General features: G+C 37.2%; 2 protein-coding genes across 2 annotated transcripts; one reads left to right on the top strand and one right to left on the bottom strand.

Moving 5' to 3' along the window:
- The first annotated feature begins 264 nt into the window (after nt 1-264).
- LOC132189357 (Polynucleotidyl transferase, ribonuclease H-like superfamily protein) lies at nt 265-16,093 on the top strand. The gene is made up of 8 exons (XM_059604072.2): nt 265-523; nt 605-676; nt 5,257-5,380; nt 5,466-5,553; nt 9,939-10,076; nt 10,161-10,248; nt 10,348-10,468; nt 15,698-16,093. The coding sequence occupies exons 1-8, from the start codon at nt 439-441 to the stop codon at nt 15,873-15,875; spliced, it is 894 nt and encodes a 297-aa protein (XP_059460055.2). The 5' UTR covers nt 265-438; the 3' UTR covers nt 15,876-16,093.
- A 553-nt stretch (nt 16,094-16,646) lies between these two features.
- On the bottom strand, nt 16,647-23,021 carry LOC132167371 (uncharacterized). Its single transcript, XM_059578323.2, has 2 exons — nt 22,799-23,021; nt 16,647-17,083 (listed from the first exon to the last, which is right to left on the bottom strand). Exons 1-2 carry the CDS (start codon nt 22,908-22,910, stop codon nt 16,761-16,763), a joined length of 435 nt encoding a protein of 144 aa, XP_059434306.2. The 5' UTR covers nt 22,911-23,021; the 3' UTR covers nt 16,647-16,760.
- Nucleotides 23,022-23,399: the final 378 nt, after the last annotated feature.

Genomic DNA, 23,399 nt, shown 5'->3' with positions numbered 1-23,399 from the left:
CACATGTAATTTTTATAAAGTAGTTTGGAAGAAGTTCCTTTAACTCAGTTTGGAAGAAAACTATGTCCTGATTGATTTACAATGAGCTCTCTGTAGTATTAAAATAAACTCTGAGGTTCCTGAGGTAAAAAATAATTTAATCACTACCGTCAATTGTCAAACTTTATCTACTAATTTAACGAATTCCGTTAGTGTAAACACTTATGTAAATAAGATAAGGATGACAATTTTATTTACTATGATGTTAAATGCTATTATGATCCGTTAAACTAGAGTAGAGAATGGGATCGGAAGAAGCTCCCGCCGAATCCGAACGCCCAAAAGCCGAAAACACAAATCCCATACCTAAAACGGAAGCTGCTTTTTGTGGCGGGAAAGCGAAAAAGGCCTTTTTTGAGAGGGACTGCCTGCGTGGCGACCCAAAGAGACGAGAAGAGAATGGGATCGGAGGATCCTCTTCCCAAATGGGCGTCCAAGCCTTGCATTATGGGCATTGATGAAGCTGGCAGAGGCCCTGTTCTAGGTCCTTTTTTGTTTTTCTCAATTTTCTCTTTTTCATTTTCTGGTTTCTCAAATTTTTTTTTTTTTTTTGTTTTTTTTTCAGGACCGATGGTGTACGGCTGCTTGTACTGTGCCCGCTCGTATCAGAAAACTCTTTCCTCCTTGAACTTCGCAGGTTCAGCTTCTTCAAATCCTTTTCTGCACTCATTTCTAACTGTCTTCTTATATGGGTTTCCGTTCGATTTGTGATTAGGCTCTGCTTTTTATTTTATTTTATTTTTTCATTTATTTTTCTTCTTTTTATCTGTCTCTTTGGAGTTTGGAGCTTGGAATTATGATGACCTCTGATTGACGGAATGTGTAAGATTCCAGAGAGTTTTTCGTGTTTTTATGGGAGGGAGAGAGTTTGTTATGTTTGATGGGTCTTTGATATGCGCTCATTATATTAAGCTGAAGATACATTACAAAAAAAGAAAAAAAGAAAATGATTCAACCCAATACCAGTTCTGCAAGAATAATGGAAAATAACATAGCAACTCCAGTTAAGGCTGGAGTTAAACCACAGGTGTTTGGTTAGCAAATTCCTCTACTTTTCATTCAAGAAATCTTTTACAAATATAAGCCACTCCTTAATAGAATTAAACTTCAGCAGCAACTACTTCTATTGCATTTCTTCAACTCTACAACAGCCAACTCCTACTGCACAATTTCTACTGCACCTCCGTCCTGTAGTCCCAACAGCCTGACACTGCTCCTTTTCTAACATCATATATTTCGGATTAGGCTTCCTTAGTCTTCTAGGTCTATCATTCGCTCTCCCTTCCGCAGAACCTTCTTCTCGATGTTCAAAGATGGAAATTGATGACACAATTGCTTTACCTCTTCCCAAGTAGCATCTTCAACTGGAAATTTCTTCCAGTGCACCAAAGCTTCAGTCACATATTTGGCCCCTCTCATGGATACTTTGAGTTTGTTTTGGATTGGGTTAAGGAGCTTAAAAAGTACTTTTAGTATCTAAAAAGTTGTGCAAAACAAGAAGCTAGCCTGTTTGGTAAAAAAACTTCAAAAATATTTCTTTGCCAAAACACACTTTTGGGAAAAATTTAAAAATAAATTTTTTTTCTTTTTTCTTTCTAAAAAGTTATTTTTTGCTTTAAAAGCTTTATTTCCCAATGCAATCCCAACATGCTCTTAATGGTTTAATCTGTGGAACACCATCATCAATGAAGGAAGAACAGAACAGACAAACACCTCTCCTATCTTGCGCTTAAGCAGCAACACAAGAAACACAAGAGGTACTTTAGATTCATTTGGTAGCACCAACTTATAAGCTATGTTCCCAATTTTCTCAATGAATTGAAATGTTCTAAAAAACTTTCTGGCTAGTTTCTGATGAGCACGACGAAAAACAGTATTTTGGCAGTAAGGGGGAAGCTTCAAATAAACGTAATCTTCTATGTCAAGTTGCGCTCGCCTCTAAGTATATGTGTACTGCATCATCCTATTGTTGGCTTGAATCAGATTTTGCTTTAATTGCTTGAGCACTGCATAATGGTTTTGCAGCACCTTATCCATTTCAGCTACCACATATCATCCTTCAAAGTAATTGGTGATTGTTGGTGGTGGTCTTCCATAAGGAGCTTGGAATGGGGTGAAACCTGTTGACGAATGATAAGTGGTGTTATACCAAATTTCTGCCCAAGCTAGAAAGTGATTCCGTTATTGCAGTTTTTGACTTGAAAAGCACCAAGATACTGCTCAAGACAACGGTTAATGACTTTGGTTTGCCCATCGGACTGTGGGTGGTATGCTGAACTCATCCGGGGTTGAGTGCCTTGAAGTTTAAGGAATTCATGCTAGAAAGTGCTGATGAAAATGGGGTCCCAATCAGTCACGACTGACCTTGATATATCATGCAGTTGAGCCACATGTTCGACAAATAATTCTACTACTCTTTTAGTCAAGTATGGATGTGCCAATGCAACGAAGTGGGCATATACTGTCAAACAATTCGCTGCCACCATAATGGAGTTTTTTCTGGCAGAGTAAGGAAGGCCATCAATGAAGTCAAGAGAGATATCTTCCCACACTCGTAACGGCACAGGAAATGGTTGGAGTAATCCCGCGGGTGACCGACAATCATTCTTATTTTTTGACAAACTTCACAAGAGGATACATTTGTTTCTACATCCTTCTTCATAGCTAGCCAATCAAGCACTTGTGAAAGCCTCTTGAATGTGCATAAGACCCATAAATGTCCACCTATTTTGGAATTATGAAACTCTTGAAGAAGGGTGGATTTAAGGCTACAGGTTGGGTTGATAACAAACTGCCCTTTAAAGAATAAATGGCCATCTCGTTGAGAGAAATTCTGCATCTGTGCTGATTCCTCTTGTAACTCTGTATCAGCTCCACAAAATATGGTTCAGTTTTGTTGGCCGCCTGCAAATTCTCCCATAACTCCATTCGTGGAGATGAGATAGCCTGCAGAATCGGAGTACAGTTTTTTGGGAAAGTGAGTCTGTAGCAGAGTTTTGTCTTCCAGGTTTGTGCAAGATGTCGTACTCATATCCTAATGGTTTTGTAACCCATCATTGTTGCTCTGTGTATTGGTTTTTGCTCCAGGAAGTACTTAAGGTTGCGTTGATTAGTGCATATGATGAATTTCCTTCCAATCAAAGAGGATCGCCATGTTCTTACTGCCTCTATTATTGCTAGCATCTCTTTTGCAAAAATAGACCATACTCGTTTTGAAACACCCAAAGCCTTACTCATGAGTGCAATTGGCTGGCCCTGCTGACTCAACACTGCCCATATTCCATTGTTTGAAGCATCCATCTTTACCACAAATGTCTCAGAAAAATTTGGCGGGGCCAAAACGGGAGGGGTTAGCTTGTTTTAAAGACTCGAAGGCTGCTATTGTCTTTGGTGTCCATTCACCCTTCTTAACATGTTGGTAAGAGGTGCAGCAATGGTTCCATAATGCTGCCGAAATTTGCGGTAATATCCCTTTAGCCCCAAGAATTGCAGAGCTCAGTAACATTAGTTGGCCTTGGCCACTCTTGCATGGCTCCTATTCTTTTAGGATCAACCCGAACTCCTTGAGAGGAAATTATGTGTCCATACTCCAACTTCGTTTTTCCAAAAGAACATTTAGAAGGCTTGCTTAATATGATCAATATGAGACTCCCATGACAGGATATGCACCAAAATATCGTCTAAGAAGACGAGGATAAATTTCCTCAAGTAAGGCCTAAATATCGAATTCATGGCCACTTGGAATGTAGATGGAGCATTGCACTGTCCAAATGGCATGACTAAGTACTCGTAATGGCCTCTGTGGGTTGCTTTTTTTTTAATGAATAATAATTTATTAGAAAGAAAAGCTTATGTACACAAAAAGTATATAAGAGAAACAATCACCCCACTCAAGAAGAATGATTTTAGTTGCAGCACATTAGATTCGTGGTCCTTGAAAGGACGTTGATTTCTTTCTCTCCAAATGCTCCACATTAGCAAAATTGAAAGGCAGTTTTGTGAATATCATTAGGATGAACTCGCATTTGGTGATACTCGGCCTGCAAGTAACTTTTAAAGTAATTAGCACCATGCAATTCATCTAACATATTATCAACCATAGGAATTGGAAGACGATCTTTGATTGTTACCTCATTCAAAGTGAGATAATCAGTGCAAAATTGCCATGATCCATCCTTCTTCTTTATTGGTAGGATTGGGGAAGAAAAATGGCTGGTGCTTGGTCTTATTAATCCTGAAGCGAGTAATTTTGAAACTTGCCTCTCGATCTCGTTCTTTTGGAAGTGTGCGTTGTGATAAGGTTGCACATTGACAGGTGAAGTTTCCTCATTTTTTTGATAAATAATGTATATTCAAACTATGCGCAGAGGGGCGCAACCTAAATACACAAGAAGTATACAAGAGAACCCCTAATATGTAGACAAAGGACATAAATCTAGAATCTCAGAAAAAAGTAGAAACAGGCGAAATTTGCCATGCCACTCTCCATGAATACAGAGTTTGTAGCTCCAACTTCTTCAACTCGAGCAGGCCATTCTTGTGGTCATCAAAACTTCGCGCATTCCGCTTTTGGCCAAAGACACCACTTGACACACAATGGAACTATCCTCCATATGTGCAACACAAGACGATTACCCAACTGTCCCCTCCAACTTCACAAACTATCACTTAACCTGCGATATATAGCTTGAAGTTTATTGCAAGACGGAATGTGATATATAGCTTGAAGTTTATTGCTTTCGAATTGTCTTGGTTGTCTTCGATTTTAGGTACACTGTCATCAACAATCGGTTTAAGGCATTATTTGTTTTTCACCTGACTTGCACTTCCTTCACAACAAGAAACCTGATGTTTGCAATTTGCAAGGCTAATTATAGGCTTCATTTTTTCCATGTTCTTGTGGAAAGCCACTGACATACTTTTTTTTTTCTTTTTATTAACGCTTGAATCATATACACCGTTTATTGTTTTCGTAGTGATGTACAAAATTAACTATGTTAACATCAGATCAACCTGGAAGGGTCTTGTTATCAGCTCCTCTGTGGTACTACCATATGGGGAGAAAAACTGGCTCCGAGAACTTTTGACTTATACCTTTGTACTTCAAAGTCTGAAGTTAGTTGACAATGGCAGTTATGAGCTGCTTGCCCGTTCAATATGGTTTCAGAAATCACATCTCCCACTCAATGATTAGATTATCTGTTTTGTTATCTGCAGATTCAAAGACACTAAAAGAAGAAAAGAGGGAGGAATTATTTGAAAATCTAAAGTCTGATGAATCAATTGGATGGGCTGTTGATGTCATAGATCCAAAGGAGCTCTCAGCCAAAATGCTAAAGAAGTTAGTAAAGATCATAAGAATCTATCATTTGCTGTTTCTAATAGTTTGTTGTTTCTATTGATTTCTTTTGTTTGTTTGTCAACAGAAATAAGATAAACCTTAATGAAATATCACATGACTCTGCGATTGGCCTCGTTAGGAGGGTACTAAACATGGGCGTTCTTCTAACTGAGGTAAACGCCTTTGCAACTTATGTGAGATTCATTGTTGCTTAATACATTTTAATTAATTTAAAATCGATGTGTATTGAATGAAATATGGATATGTTCCTAATTTCTAGCTGTTAGAAGAGTGTATTAGGGTTAATATGTTATATGGGTATTTTGGTCTTTGTATTCTATGTTACAATAACCCTAATAACTCTTCTAACACTAGCAAACAGGGAATGGTTGGTGTATGTAACTCCCCGACTTTAATTTCATTCATAAGTGGAATAAACTCTTATTCTACATGGCGGTACTACTTTCTTTTGCACTTGCATCGGAAGATTTAATGTATTCTTCTTTTTTATTTTATTATTTTCTTATTTTTGAAACCACAAACTCACTTGTCAAGAAACATAGTAACATACCACAAATTCACATATCAAGAAACATAGTAACATACCAGAGCTCTAGAATGAATTACCATTTTTTACATAACTGAGTCATTACAAAATCCCAACTTTGTCTTTGTGTAAGTACAAAAGATTGCCGCACAAGGCATTTAACACTAACACTGCTTTGTCAAAAACCAGCCCAACAAAAGCTGAGGCATTCTGCTGATTTCCTGGTTAGTAATTCAGACTCGCATACAGGTCCTCTTTGACATCCTACATTTGTAAAATTTAACAACTTTACAAGTGGATGTGTGAGTCCATGGCTCAGCAAGTATAAATAAACCAATTGTTCTTTGCATGTGATGTAAGCCCTCTTTTTAAAAATTTCTCTTTCTTTTGACAAGCGGGTTCTAAGATCACAATGTTTCTAAAAGTAGATGCATAGTTTTTATAAAAACTTTTTTATCAAATTGCTGTAGTGGTTTTGTAAATTGTACGTCTTAGAGAGTCTTTTCATAATAGTATAGCCAAAACTACAAATTTTTCCTTGCAATTTCTTTTCCAGGGCTCGTTTGGTTTGCGGAATAGACATAGACCCATTGAATATAATGGCTATTCCTTTGGTATCACACCATTCCAAAGAATAGCTATTCCAATGGGAATAACTATTCTCTTACGAAAAGGAATACCTATTCCTCTTAAAAAGGAAAGGAATATCTATTCCTCTCTAGTGTTTTCCAAAACAAAACTCATATTATTATTATTATTATTATTATTTTCATATAAACAACAATTCCCTCTCTAGTGTTGTTCCGGCAGGGATATGGAGCTTGCCCAACTTATCCATAATTGATTTTTCTATGAATAATTTTGAAGGTCCCCTGTCATCCTTTATCGGAAAAGCAAAATCTATTGCACAATTACTTCTTGCTAATAATCGCTTCTCTTGTGAATTACCCTTGACAATTTCTGAAGCTTCATTGTCAGTCTCAATGAAGCCAAGTTCAAATCAATTTTTCGATCAAATCCCAGCAACAATCGATGGATTGAAGAAACTAAACACTTTTTATTTAGATGGTAACATGTTTTTTGGGTTTATACTGGTCTCATTAGGCTCGTGTGTTTCCTTGACTGTCATAAACCTTTTCAGGAATTCACTTTTCAATAACATTCCAGCAAGTCTTGTTTATTTTCCAGCTCTCAACTCATTGAACTTGTCATATAACAAACTTTCTGGTGAAATTCCGATCAGTTTGTCATCACCGAGAATGAGTGTCAAACATCCAATTGGAGAACCTCGGGGTCCACCGTGAGGGGCTTTGGGGGTGGTTCGACCACCCCTAGGGTTCTGATATGGGTGGCCAGCCACCCACATTTCACTCCTTTTTAGCTTTTTTTAATTTTATTTTATAATTTTTTTTAAAAAAAAAAATTGAATATTTTAGTAATTTTCATTCCATTCCAGTAAGACCATATGTGTTGTCACCAAACTAAGGAATAGGAATAGTTGTTCCATTTCACCTTCTTCCATTCCTGGTAATAGCTATTCATTTTTCTAATGGAATAGTCATTCCGTATACCAAACGAACCCTTAGTGTTCCATAGCTTCATACACATAATATGTACACCAAAATAGTTGATAACATGTGATAATGTAAAATAGCAGTTAGAGCATCTCCAACAATAGTAGCCAAATTAGCTATTGAAAAAGTAAAACTCGACTTTAGTTATTGTTTTTCTATACACACTCCAATAGATTTTCTATTATCTTCTCTACTTGCTTTTAAATATTATTGCCATTCATTTTTTTTATTATATTCTTGCCAACACTCAATCAAAATCTTGAATTTCCACATTGACAGAATTGTGCATTGACTATCTACACAAGTTATTGAAATCATTGAAATTATCCAGTTATTCTACACTGAAGCTTTTTTATTTTTTATTTTTTATTTTTTAAAGTAATTTAGTTTTAAAGAAACTAAAAAAATACAAAGGGCCTGGGGGAGCCAACCACATTGCCTGGAAAACCAGCAACGCAACAAAACAAGAAGACCGCCAAACATCTCAAACTTGCACAGCTCTAGAAAATAAAAAGCAAATAAGCCAAAACCAACACAAACAACCTCATTAAACAAACAAACACAAAGCCATATATGTGATCAATGAATTTCCTTGTGTTGCAATTCGAGTGTTGCACCATACGTGTCGTGAGACTCTATTGCTAGTGTTGCACCATACGTGTCGTGAGACTCTACTGCTAGTGTTGCACAATACGTGTCAAGTACCAACCATTCAGCATACAAAAAAATCAATGTAGCAAGAATCATGGGCATATGGCGTCGTTTAGATGGAGCTCCCGATTTGGCAATGAACAGTGAGAAACAATCATGGGCAGATGGCATTGTTTTGTTGAGAAGGTGATGGAAAAGAAGGGAAAGTGAGGGAGAGAGAGGGAGCCATTGAGGGATAGAGAGAGAGAGAGAGAAGATGAAAAAAAATTGAACATTGTGCTACAGTGAATAGCAAGAAGTCAAAAATTGCATTTTACCTCATCTGGAGCTAATTTGCTGGAGACGAAAAAGGGCTCATAATGGCTATATTTAGCTACTGCTAGAGTTTCTCTTAAATCATAACGTGCTACATATAATAATCATTCACATGCATGTATATAGAACGTAATCATTGAATCACTTCTTTCTTTGTTTTGTATGTCCTAGAGGGAGACTTTTCATAACAGTAAAAACAAAACTACAAATTTTCCTTTGCATTTTCTTTTCTTAGTGTTCCATAGCTTCATACTCATAATATAATGTACATAAAACAGTTGATAACATGTGGTAATGTAAAATAGCAATTAAATCACAACATGCTACATATAATAATCATTCATAGGTACTTATCAAAATAAATAATAATAAAAAAAAATTCATTCATAGGCATGTATATAGAACATAATCATTGAATAACTTCTTTATTTTTCTAAAGCGTATCATCCCTGCTTAATCACCAGGTGTGCTAGTTATTTTCTCCTCCTTTCTAACATTGGGTTGCTAAGTGTATCAACCCCACTTAACTGCCTGGTTTTGTTAAGCGTATCATCCCTACTTAACTGCTGGGTTGCTAGTCTTTTCTCCCCCCTTCCTCGCATCGAGGTGCAAAGTGTATTACCCACTTAACCATAGGGTTGCTAGTCCTTTTTTCCCCTTACTAGCATCAATGTGTTAAGTGCTAGGGGTGTACAAGTGGGGCGGTTATTAACCGCTAAATAACTACTAACCAGATAACCAGATAACTGCCTAGGCCGGTTGCGGTACTGGTTATAGGCATTTAGAAATCCGGGTAACCAGATTTTTTTATTATATAATTGATAGATATATATACATTAGGAAAGGAAAAAAAAAATGATAGAATACAAAAGAATTTATGTAGAATTGGGAAAAAAAAATCCATTTTTTGAAATATCAAAGGTCAAATACCTAGGCAGCAGTGTGCAGGCTTTAAATTGTTTTTTTATTAATCTAGAATTTGCTTATACATTTTGATTAATGTGGTTCTCAAAGCTAGCAATAAGTGAATAAAAGAAGTGGATTTGTCTTCATTCGAAAGATAGATACACTAGCATTATTCACCATAATTATCAAAAAGAAAAAGAAAAAAAAAAAAAAAGTAAAGAATCATAGATCTTGCACTTTTATACAAAATGAATCTTCACAACCCCATCACATGGATCGAGCATGGTGCTTACTTATCTGGGAGATTGTCAAAAATGCTATTGGTGGTTGGCCTTCTTTATTGTTGCCTCAGGACTTCAAGAGCAGCTTCTCTTTCTCCTTCAAGTACTTTTAAACTGCAAATCTGAGACAAAAGTAGCAAAGAATTACAAATTTCTGAACATATCTAGCCTGGAAGAAAACAGGATATTTTGTGACACACTCAGTTATCGAACTTTGTGGGAGCTCAACACAGTTAAATGATGTTATGGTAAAAGGGGAAAATCTAAAGATACCTATATTTCAGGTTTATGTGGATACAGTGGGTGATGCTGAGAAGTACAGAATAAAACTATCTGAGAGGTTTCCCGCTATCAAATTTGTGGTTGCAAAGAAGGCCGACAGTCTTTTTCCAGTTGTCAGTGGAGCGAGCATAGTTGCAAAGGTTGTTAACTCCCCCTTCTCCTTATTACTTCCCATTTAATTTATACAGACCACTTCTAATTTTATCTTTCATTCAAGCATGCAGGTCACAAGAGATAGAGCCTTGCGGGAATGGGTGCTTGATGAAACAGCAGATAACATGCACAGGAACTTTGGTTCTGGATACCCTGGAGGTGAAAAGTGCTTCATTATCTTTTGAACATGTTGTCAGTTTGTAAATATTGGATGGTAATTGTATTTTGAGGAATACGATTATCTTTTTATTTGTGTAGATCCCGGAACCAAGGCCTGGTTGGAACATCACAAACACTTGGTTTTTGGATTCCCATCATTGGTCCGTTTTAGTTGGGGTACATGCACTCCCTACTTCAAGGACATTGTTGAAGTCTTATGGTCAGTCCTCATCGCATATTCTCTCGATAATTTCTTTCTCATTTTTTTAGTATAATTTCATCCTGAGCATGGGCTTATCATGTATGGTCTACTTTTCAATGTCCCTATGCATTGTAACTGCATGGTTGCCTATAATCTAGAGCATACATGAAGCTACGGGTACTATTACAGCCTATCTAATGCTTTCTCCTTGGGGCCAATTATTTGTGTGTATATATATATATATATATAAACTATTACAGGCCGTCTAATGTTGTTATTGTAACACCACAAATCCGAGAGGGCTAAGTTTGTTAACTACTAAAACCTTAGAGATGCAAAGGTCATAAATTAGAACACACAAAGCACAACTAACTATACAATAACAACATGTAGCTCTGTTGTGTGGAAGATGGTTCCTCTTTGCCTCATGTGGTGCATTTGGAACGAGAGAAATGCTAGATGTTTCGAGGACTCGACTAAAAATATTGAGGACTTTATCCATTTCTTCTTGTACACCTTTTTCACTTGGACTGCTGGTTGGCTAGCGCCTTTAGTGATCAGTTTCCATGATTTTCTTTTATGTTCTCTTCTTCTTTTTCTTCTTCTTAGTCGCTCTCTTGTATACTCCCGGTGTACTAGGGTTGTGCCTCTCTGCCCTTTTGATTTATAAATCTTTACTTACAAAAAAAAAAAAAATATGCATGAGTTATTAATTAAAACACTTGGTAAAATTCAAAGTGTGGAAACAAAAGGTCTAAAGTTTGACAAAAATGGACTGAGTTTGACAATAGTAATTTTTCTTTTGTGAGCACAGTGCACTTATTAAAAATGAGACTTTTACAAATATTGTCATGATGACTTATTCTAATCCCATCTATGCTACCCTGCTATTCCAGCCACCTACTGCTCATCTTCCTGACCTGAAAACAGAAAAACAAAACAAATGAGCACAAACTCAGTAAGTAATGATCCCCAGCCAATTTGAAATTGGTTGAGTAAACCATACTATTTGAAAACATTCTTTAGCTTTGAAAAGAGTATTTCCAAAACATTTCACTTGAAAAACTTAGCTTATAATATTATAAGCTAAGTTTTTCAAGGGTGCAGTTAAGGGGTCTGCATTGATGCAGCCAGAGTTGATGCAGGTGGTGATGAGGGATTTAGGGATTTCGCAACTAAGGACATGAATTTTGTGTTGTAGCCTTTTTCCTTTCGTGTTTTTCTATTTGGATGTTGCCCTTGTGGGTGTTTGCTTTTTAGGGTCGTTTTGGTGGGTCTGTTTGGGTTTCTTGTGGGTGCTTGCTCCTTGTGAGTGTAGGGTCTTTTTTGGGTGCTCTTAGGCACTCTTTGTTATGCTTCTTGTGTAACAAGATTGCGCCCTTTTAAATTTGCACTTTTTGACATAGAACATTACTTATCAAGAAAAAAAACTTAGCTTATAATATTTTTTCTTTTCTTAAAAATCTCTTTCTTCATACTAGACGTTACTTTGCTTTGGCCTATACATATTTGTTATGCCCTATATGTGACGCTTGTGCGAGCCTTGGCTCATGGCAACGTTTCATGGCCTTGGACGTACCGGATGCCAGCTGCATAACTGGGTGCACTTAGTTTGACAATTTAGTATGTTTACACCTTCTCAACGTCCTTTAGTGCAGTGCACTCTGTCCTAGCATTGGTATCTCACTTCTTTCTTTTCTTAGGCCATTATGTACTTATAAAAAAAATTTCCACCTATTCATATGTCCAATACTTTCTTTCTATACTTTTCTTGAACTTTATCTCATAAACTGGGGCAATATGAAATAGAGGGTTTTCCTTTTTCTTTCATAAACCGTCTTTCTTATCACATGTTCAAGTAACATCAAAACACTTGCAATCCAAGTAAAACTTTTTCATGAAATAAAATTTAACTTAACACATAATAATCATAATCATTAAAGCATAAAGAGTAATAAAGCATAACTTCTCATAATAAATCAAATGCATAATAAAATCATAGCCTTACTCAAAAAAAAAAAAAAAATGTAGCTTTAGGAGGGGCAAGGGATAACTGCTTACCTCTTCTCTGAATGTAAGCTGACCCTAACTAGAACCTGAGTCACAAGACCCAACTATGTCAACCTTAACTGATATAGGTCTAGTTGTCTTAACCCTAGTCGGAAGTTAGTCCGAATTAAAGACCCTTCTTGGTTCTTCTCCCTTGAATAACTTTTCTTAAAATACACCTTAGGTTTAAGATTAAAAAACATCTCTCTCTCTCTCTCTCTCTCTTTGTTTTTGTTTTGTTTGAAAACTTCCAGAAACTCAAATTTTTTTTGAAACTTCTAATTAGGGGAAACACCAAGATTGGTTGGCCCATTAGAGTCTTCGTCTAACTAGTTCAGGACTAATAGGCTTAAAAGCTCTAACTTGGCTTACTACTATTAACTAGCTTGGGCCCAATTAGCACTAATGCTTCTTGGGACCCTTAACCTAAGTCAATATGGATCAATTAAGAACATCTTAAAACATCTTTATGAAATTTAATTCAATCAGAACACAATGCATGATTATTGAAAACGTTTGATGCTACATGATTCTGAAAGATGTATAGATTGATGCAAATTGATTTGTATAATTAAAACTCATCTTTTGAAGACCTTAAGACTAGTTTATAAGTCTTTGGAGTTTCCCAGAACCCTAAATCATCCCAAAAATCAGTTTTTGAAAACTATTTTTTAAAATTTAAGGATTTATACAACAACTATGCAATATAGGAATTGAAAACATGAAGTTGAAACATGTGAGAAGGGAATTCCTACCATAGCCGATTCTATACATGGGTTTGAAATCTATTTTCATGAATCTAGAACGATAAGTCATTGCACTCATATGCAATTCAGGTAGTTTATCATAGAATTGATTTGAACGATTGAAAACATGATCAAATTAGTAGCGTGGATGTGTTTCTAAGATGCTTATATGCATGCAATCAATATAAAAATGTTGGTTCATTCAACCTATATCATATTATTTACAAGAATTCATGCAAATTTTAAGATTTAAACATAGTCTAATGAAAACTAAACTTTTCATAAAAGTTATCAAAATAGGTGTAGAGATGTGAAACGTACAAACAAAAGTTGAGGATTGATGGAAGAACTTGTCCTTGAGGTGCTGCTAGGGCGATTGGGTGAGAGGATGTGAGAAAATAAAATTTTCTCAAGGACTAGGGGATTATGTGATTTCCTTAGGGAGGTGGGGGCTTGATGTGTTCTCTTGATTTTTGAGAAAAAAGTCAAGGAATGTGAGGCTATAGGGGTGCATGGCCATATAGAAGATTGAAATAGGCTAGAGTTTGTCCTTTGTCTCCAAGGATTAGGGTATAGAAATCAGAAATTATAAATAATTCCCCTTTTACATTTTTTGAGCAATCCGGGGCAAATTACCTCTGGATGTGCGGCACTTTTTCAACTTAGTTTTTATGCTCATGCAGCTTCTTTGAAAATTTTTTATTAATCATGTTGACTTCTTTTGATCCATTTGACTAGGTTAGACCAATGTAAGGCTGGGATATTACAGTTTTAACTGTAAATAATTCCAAAAGATGTGTTGTTCAGATTTTATTGATGTACTTAGGTAGGAAGCCATATACAGTTTGGTCAGAGCTTATTTTTTCCTAAACAAACCCTAGGCTAGAGAAATTTTTTTGCTATATAGGTCCAACATGAAGCAGAATAGTCAGAACAAGCAGTGGAAAAGTAACATGCTACTAAAAAAGTTAATAGTAAACATAAGACGAGATGTCAAAGATAATAGCATGCAGGAAGTTTAAAGACATAGAATGCCAAATGTATTATAATACGGACATAGTTTTCCTTCAAACTAGGTTGGAGGAAATTCCTTCAAACTGGGTTGGAGGAAATTCCTTCAACCTATTCTATAAAAATGCTATATGTCCTCTACATGTGAGAAGCACATGTTTTTTTTAGTTATAAGGATAAAGTTTGAAGAAATTTTATTCAAAAAGCATGTGCTTCTCACATGTTATTTAAAAAAACATGTGTTTCTCACATGAAAAGCGACACATGTCATTTTTATAGAATAGGTTAAAGGAATTTCTTCTAATCTGGTTTAGAGGAAAACTCTGTTCACCTAGAAATGATGACAGAAATTGGTGAAGAATATTATTGGATTCTTAAATTACATTGATTGTGATCCGATTGCCTGCATAATTCCTTTGTCTACAAAGCAGTCCAGTGTCTGTCTGTTTGGTTAGTTCTATGTCTGGAGCTGGTTAACTAGGCTTGAGTTACATAAGTACCTTTCCAAAATTCCAACAATAGTCAATACTGTTCTGGGGAATACTGTTTCGGTCAGTGGAGTTAACTTGGGATATGAGCAAACTTATCATCTATTGGTGGCGAATAGCATTGACTTGAGAGTATTGGAGTACTTGATTTGATACTCGAATGATTTTTTTTTTTTTTTTTTAATTTATAATATCTTCAACTTCACTTTCCTTTTTAATGCAGTAAGCACGAATGCTAGAGTTTGTTGTTTGCTCTTTTAATCAATAGCTTGTTTTTCTTTATTTCTTTATGAGCTTTCTTATTGACCTGATTTCAATAATCCGCTGGAAATTCTCTACAAGATCAGATTTGTTTGGTTTACTGCATCACTTTTCTATTCTCAAATTCTCTGATTGTGCAAGTAAATTTTCAGTTCATGCTGTTAGAAGTGTTTGCGAAAAAAGAAGAAGAAAGGTACTCTAATTTAGAAAAGGTTCAGCGATAAAGAACTTTTCATTGATAGAAAAAAGGATCACGTGGTTCATAACACTATGGAGGGGCTTTGTTTTTTGGGGTACTGGGGATTTTATTTGGGGCACCAGCTATCTCTATAAAGCGTCAACTTTAATGTTCAATAAGAAGACTTTAGGGAAGTCTTTTTTTGGGTCAAAATCAATTTCATGATGAATTCTGTTGTGGATTATATGAGACTTCAAGGGCCACGTTTTGAACTAGCCGGTGGATTCTTTTTTTATTTTTTATTTTTCTCGTCTTTTCATGACAAAATCCAAATTAATAGAAAATTAGAACCACTTCCATTGAAGAGGGATGCTCCTCTGTAACTTAAGACATTCGTTGATTATGTAATGATGCAATTTATGTGCAGTTTATCACCAACCATCCTCACACCCCCTTCCCCCACTCTGGTCTTTCTCTCAGTCAATTGATTTTGGTTGTGTGGATTTGTCTGTAGGGAATCTGATAAAACAGATGAAGATGGTTCCAGTAGTGGTAATGGCAAGCGGCAATTGAAATTAAGCAATGTTGGTTTCACTACATCCAAGAGGAAGAGTGAAGAAATTGAATCAAGTGGTAAAGGACGCTGCAAGTTTTTCCAGGCTCGCAAACTTGAGCAACTCACTTATTTCTAACTTGTGACAATCTTTTGTGAGTTCCAATAACTTATCTTCTTGAATTCTCAGTTAGATAATCATAAGATTATGCTCTTCACTTGGGACTTCACTCATAGCTTATATAAAGATGGTAGATGGGGGATTCCAGGCTTGCTAGATTTACACTAACGAAGTGGCAAATGGATTGAGTAATACGATTGAAAGATTAGTGAGAGTTTCTTGTCGTATTATTTTTACATGCATCACTTTGTTATGGTGACAAAAACTTCCCTATTTGATTTCATGGGCCTTGAGATTCAATATTTGGTTTGAATGCAGTATCCTCTCTGAGTCATAGTACCCTTAAACGAAGTCATTCCAATTGCTGTAACTGATGCAGTTAGAAAGAAATTGTTCTAGGTCATTTTTCTGACCATAGATGATACTAATTGAAGAAAGAATGTTCCATTCGCCTAAACACTGCTTCATATGACTGAGTGAGAGTATGACAAGACCTTAAATTTCTAAACAATAATATAGCAGAAAGCTGAAGAACTCCTGGTCCTACTATTTACATTTTTCACTTTATACTATCCACCCGGTAGAACTTGAACCCATGACCTCACCCTCCCAAAAATCACTTCTTCTTTTTCGTTTGTGTGTTTTTTCTTCTCTTTGGATTCATATGTTTACAATAATCTGGTAAACATCCTGATCTTCGTTCAACATAAAGCATTAATCTAAACAAGGCAAATGCAAATAATGCATGCATCAGACTCTGCCTGCTTACTTTTTTAAACACATGAAGCATAAACACTAACCAAATTCAATACATAAAGCAGAGTAACCGATATTTACAGCAAAGCATCATTTAATAAGAAGTAAGCTTACAACAGAAAGTTAGAAGCAACATAATTTATTGTACTAGTAGTACAAATGAGTGATAAGAGAAGCCAAGGTGGCTGCAACCAAGATTAAGATTGAAACTCCTATGGAGTTCCGGTTGCTGTTGCCAGAGCCATGTTGATGATGGTGGTTATTGGCAGCACCTGCTGCATATACCGGGATAAATGCTGTACCTCCTTGTCCATTAGGTGAACGGGAGCCGCCATTATTTCCATTCTCACCAGCGCCAGTGACTCGACCACCATTAACATGTCCACCATTTCCATGTCCGAAGGCATGTCCAATCTTGCTGCCATGCCGAGGTACATTTTTTTCTCCCAAGTGACTTTCCTGCGAAGAATCTGCAAAATGCAATATTAGGAGGGTACATTTGGAAAAGGTGAGTGGCATAATGGAGAGGCAAGGCTCTTGTGTCAGTTGTGTGCTTCAAGCTTAAGAAAATGCATTCTGATATAAAATTTTGAGGTTGTTTGCTTGGTTGACTGGTTTACAGTATCTAGTTGAGTTAAATGTTGGCGTTAGATTAAGCAATCCAATCTTAAGTTGATGGCTTTGCAGAATTCTTCTAGCCAAAACCAAATCAACCATATTATAAAACCAAATATTGAACTGACTCTCTTCTAGGGTTTCACTCCTATTAGAGTAAATATTATTTAGTAGATTGTTACATATAATTGTTATATAATTTGGATGACGTATTAGTGAAAATAAGCTTTTGTGAATGTTTTACGTACATTGAAATTTTGATGGTGATTACATAATAGTTAAAGAACAATATTTCTATCACCCCTGTAGACAATATTCCATGAGTTTGTCAAAATTAACAGAAGTGGCAGAGTGACTTATCATGCACATGCATTAGAAATTTAATGATCCAGTGGGAATAAGGTTCGTTTTTATTTTATGCCACTATTTTATGTTGAGTGTGTGTTGGAACCTTAAAACATCATCTTAATTAACCACTTCTAATTACCTTCTTTAATTGTCTCTATTACTTCTTCCCTCACAAAAGCCCAAAACCGAGGCCCACTATGAATGAAAGCCCATGGCTTATAAGGCACATCAGTAAAGGCCTTGTGAAATCTTTATAATCAAGAGCCCTAAGAAGGGGAAGTCAACGGTTATCGCCAGATCCACCTCAGAATCGTGCGGTTAGACATAAGATCGTACAAGTCCAATAATAGGAGAAGCCCAATCTTGGCTCAACAAACCCAATCTTGGCTCAACAAACACAATCTTGCCAAATAGTCTAGGTACATCTAGAAATCGCCATACAACCTTTCCAGAGATTATCGTAGGAAATATCCATTGAGCAACCATTCCCAAAGATCAAGGAAGTCAAGTAAGAGTCCCACAATGACTCACACACTGAGTCAACTCAAGGATACTCCACCTCGATTCTCTCAACAATCTCAATCCCACCGAAATAGCTCCAACAGAATATATTATCAAAACAACTAGATCCCACTTTCTCAAGTGAGAGTCCTCCGAGGACTCTCACTCTCAAGCTCTATCTATAAAAGGAACAACACACCACAATATCAAGGACACTCTACCTCTACTACTCTCATTTTTCATTATCATTACTCTATTATTATTTACTCTCATTTTATACAATTTTAATTTAGGCATCAGAGGTGGAACAACCGCCACACCCCCTATTTTGCGGCCTTCCATCACTGGTCAATTTTTACTCTTAGCAAGCTTTGAAATTAAGTCACTACCAGGGTTGACAACTGTCTCAACAGTTGGCGCCTTCTGTGGGAAACGAGGATCATTTAAATGATCCAAAGTTCAAACAAGACAAGGTCACGAATGGTAGCCACGAGATCTCAAGGCCAAATCGAAGATACCCTCAACATGGCCAATGTTCCTCCCCTCCAGCCAAAGAACACCAACCAAAATGATGCAAATGTCGCCGAAACTGCTGAAACTCCAACAACACCCTTCGTCTTTGGGCCGCACTTGCCAACTGACATGCACCTAGGGACGTTGGAGTTCCAGCTTGGACACATTTTAGAAACAATGGAGTTGCTGTTGCAAAGGAGTTTCGAGAATTAGCACAGGGAGAAAGACTCATCGGATGCAGAATATCAACTTGAGACATCCAAACAAACCTAAAAAGCTACCTGGAAGCAAGGGAAAAACTGAGTCGACAGACGCTAGAGTGGACGCTATCCAAGTTGCCTAGAGGCAAGGGAAAAACTGAGTCGACAGATGCTAGAGTGGACGCTATCCAAGCTGAACTGATGAATATATCTCAACAATTGAATGGTTCTCACAACCCTACAAGCGACAGTTTCCGCGGAACAGACTTACCGTTCACCAAAAAGGTAGCCGAGGCCAATCTGCCCCCAAGTTCAAGCTGTCGCACCTGGACTGTTATGACGAGAGCAAAGACCCAGCATACCATTTAGAGACTTACCGAGCTCACATCGTGTTATAGGCCTCATCAGATGCGATCATTTGCTGAGCCTTCCTGCTCACTCTCAAGGGAGTAGCCAGACGTTGGTTCGGCAGTCTGCAACCGCAGTCCATTGGGACTTTTGCTGAGCTATGTAAAAGTTTCCTTTCCCATTTTATTGGAAATCGTCGACGTCGTAGGCCGGCGACATATTTACTAACAGTAAAACAGGAGTCGAATGAGTCATTAAAAAGTTATATGGCTCGATTCAACTGGTAGAACTCACTGTCGACGACCTAGACGAGAGGGTGGTACCCCCATTCCTTTTGGGAGGGATATGGCCTCATAGCCCATTTATGGCAAAGGCAGCTCGCAAGCCACTACAACATTTGGAAGAACTCATGGCGAAAGCTAAATTTATCAATGCGGAGGAAACAATAAAAGCATTTGCAGAGCAAGCAAAGAAAGAAAAATCTTCGGAAAGGGGGGAGAGCCGATGACCAGAAAGAGACATTCGGTCTCGCAGGGCAGAAAATCGTTTCGTAGCATACCCCGCTCCTCAGTAATGTAGAACCAGGTGAACCACTATATGTTTATTTGGCGTCTTTAGCCACAACCGTAAGCTCCGTTCTTATCAAGGAAGATCGAAAGGCACATCCAATAAAAGTGCTAACTAGTCAACTGCTAAAGGAAGCATTACATAATCCAGACACCTACCTAGCCCAGCGGACCGCTAAGCCCGTCAGACAACTACTAAATCAAGCGGACACTTGCCAAATTCGGCGGCCTCATCAACGAGTTCTTTTTTTTTTCTTCAAATTTCCGATCCCTACTTCTCCCCAACATCTACTTTAGGTTTTGCTACCATTTATTTGTTGTTATACATTTTCTAACGTTGTTTCTTTAAAAATTGGCTAACGTATTGTCAACCCCATGTAAACACGAGCCAACATGAGCGTTAGAGGATCCATGGTACCATCGGGACCATTTTGCAGGAAAAATCGCCACTTTAAAGGCGCTCTACATTATGCACTCCTACCAAAAAATTGCCACTTTAAAGGTGAGAGCCAACATCTTGCTTGGGCCAGTAAAGGAATTCCTTTACGCGGTTAATTAAAACAGTGTCTGGGTAGCCCACCTACAAAAACAAATCTCCACATGCATGATATAACAAAGGTGAAGAGTCAACATCCCACCCGGGTTGGTAAAGGTATATCCCGTTCACAAAAGCTGTACTCCTTTACACACCTAGTTAAAACGGTGTCTGGGTAGCCCACCAACACGAAAACGCCTCCATTCGCATTGCACGACGGAAAGGTAAAAGGCCAACATCCTGCCTGGGTTGATAGGGGTATATCACATCCCAAGAGATGGTACCCCTCTATACAACTAATCAAAACAGTGTCGGGTAGCCTACTTACCAAAGTACAAATCACAATCTTCAAAGGTGTCGGTAATATGCCCACTTACTAAAACGCCATCGTCGGATTGTGCATGTTGTATCACATTGGACCCGCTGTATTGCCTTGGACCCGCTGTATCGCCTTTGACCTGCTTGGATCAGACACCCAAACTCGTCTCCTCAAGTTCAAAAATGGATGCATGGCATATTAATTGCTACTCTTTACTTTTTCCTATGATTATTCGCTCTTTACTTCCGCGACATATTAAGCCATGCGTACATACATACATACATACATATATACATTCATTCATACATCTGATCATGCATCCATTCATGCAGACATCCACTCATACATGCATCCATATAGATACCTATGGACTTATGTTTTAAACCTCATACTACTCAAATAGTGCATGAGTATGCCTACATACCAAATCAACATCTTCGGATTGTGTACGAGGTATCTTCTTGGGCCTTCTAGCACCAAACGCAAAAACTCTTCTCCCAAAATCAAAATCAATTACAGAGTAATTAGTGCGATAATTTTTCTTGACTTTGGTGGAACATGCTTGGATCGAATTCAAATAAATATATACAAGAATTGCAAAAGACAATGGTAACATTACTGGTGCGAAGAAAAGAAATTAATTCCCATTAGGCAACCACTGTGACCTAAGGAAATGGCGGGGTACTGGTGAGACAAAATACTTTTCCCTTTACAAAAGCCGAAATTGAGGTCCACTATGAATGAAAACCCATGGCTTATAAGGCACATCAGTAAAGGGCTTGTGAAATCTTTATAATCAAAAGCCCTAAGCAGGGGAAGCCAACGGTTACCGATCCACCTCAGAATCGTGCAGTTAGACATAAGATCGTACATGTCCAATAGTAGGGGAAGCCAAATCTTGGCTCAACAAACTCAATCTTGGCTTAACAAACTCAATCTTGTCAAATAGAGTCCAATTACATCTGGAAATCGCCACACAACCTCTTAGAGATTATCAGGGGAAATATCCATTGAGCAACCATTCCCAAAGATCAAGGAAGTCAAGTAAGAGTCCCACAATGACTTACACACAATCAACTCAAGGATACTCCACCTCGATCCTCTCAATAAACTCAATACCGCCGAAATAGCTCCAACAGAATATATTATCAAAACAACTACATCCCACTTTCTAAGGGTGGTTACCAATATATGAGGAAAGTAAGTGAGAGTCTTGACTGTCACTCTCAAGGTCCATTTATAGGAGCAGCACACCACAATATCAAGGACACCCTATCTCTACTACTCTCATTTTTCATTATCATTACTCTATTATTATTTACTCTCATTCTATACAATTCTAACTTAGGCATCAGAGGTGGAATGGCCACAACACCCCCATTTTGCGGCCTTTTATCACTGATCAATTTTTACTCTTAACAAGCTTAGGAATCAAGTCGCTACTAGGGTTGACAACTGTCTCAACAGTTGCTATTGAATAGTGGTTCAAAGTAATATATATATATATATATATATATATTTGACATGTCCGCACAAGAGGGGGAGGGGGATTCGAACTAATGACCTCCGTTTTATTAGGCGTGATCCCAGCCGATTGAACTACCTCTTGAGGATGGTTCAAAGTAAAATATTGATTCCTTGTCATAAGTCGGGAATTTTATGCAGAGGCAATATAAGAAGTGGAGACAAGAATTTGTTGCAGTTTCAGAGATTCAAAGTTTCTCTAATGTTATGACCTAAGAAGAAATTGTTCATTTTAAAATAGCAGGATGAAGTGAAGGATTTGCCTCTAAAATTCAAGACCTCAATCCTTTTGGCATAATATAAAGGTTTCCATTCAAGATAAGAAATAAACAAAGTGCCTCGTAAGAATCCCTCTTTAACCAAAAAAGACAAAGGCAGGCACCATTTTCTCCTTGATTCCCTTGGTACCTTGGGACTTTTCCAAAGTATAAACTAAAGGGTTTGAGGTCATTATCTTTTTACTTTAAATTTGAATAGTTTCTCTTGTGTTTTGGGGATCACCATGTCCTTGCAATCTCTCCATGTGAGGGATTTGGGTTAGCTTCTATAATTTTTTTTTTTTAAAAAAATAATAATTAAAAAAAGAAAAAATTGAGAAGCAAGGATGTGAAGAATTGCAGGGTCAAATTTGAGACCCAAATTAGAGGCACAAAAAACTTAGAAGGGGAGAAATGAACTTGTAACACAAACGAGGGCTAAAAGTAACTCAAAAGTACCTGAAGAAGGCAAGGCCATCTGAAGAGGGGAAGAAATTGCGAAAACATGAAGGTAGGAGAAGAATATGAGAAACACTGCTATTTCTTTACTTCCCATTTGGCTTCCATGCATATAGGACCTTCAAATCGTATATTTTGTTCTCTCTCTCTCTCTCTCTCTCTCCATATAGATGTACATATATGTTTTTATATATAGACATATATGCATGCGTATAAGTGTAAATAAGTTGCAGTTGATTGTGTTTATAGAGTTTTTGGTAAAGTAGAGAAGATGATACTTATCTCTAAAGTCAGCTAGGGAAAAAGGGTGAATAGAAGGATAAGAAAAAACAAAAACAAAAAAATAGTAGGGGAAAAAAAGAGTAGTAGGGCATGTATGGCCCCACCCCATGAACACGAATCTTTGGACAATGGTTTGCCCCTTCCTAATCCTATGTAAAGCTAAAATGAATAAAACGGTGGGTGTAAAATCTAAGGCTCATTGAGTATAAATCCGCATATAATTTTTTGTTGGCGCATTTAACGGTGTATATAAAGTCAAGGTCGGTAAGTACTCTCAAACTACCACTCGATTGACAATGTTCATCTTAAACTTTTAATT

The sequence above is a fragment of the Corylus avellana genome, chromosome 2 (genome assembly GCF_965113065.1).
Source record: "Corylus avellana chromosome 2, dhCorAvel1.hap1.2, whole genome shotgun sequence".
Lineage (NCBI taxonomy): Eukaryota > Viridiplantae > Streptophyta > Magnoliopsida > Fagales > Betulaceae > Corylus > Corylus avellana.
Note: the sequence above shows the minus strand (reverse complement) of the source record. Positions and strands in the feature narration are given on the sequence as shown.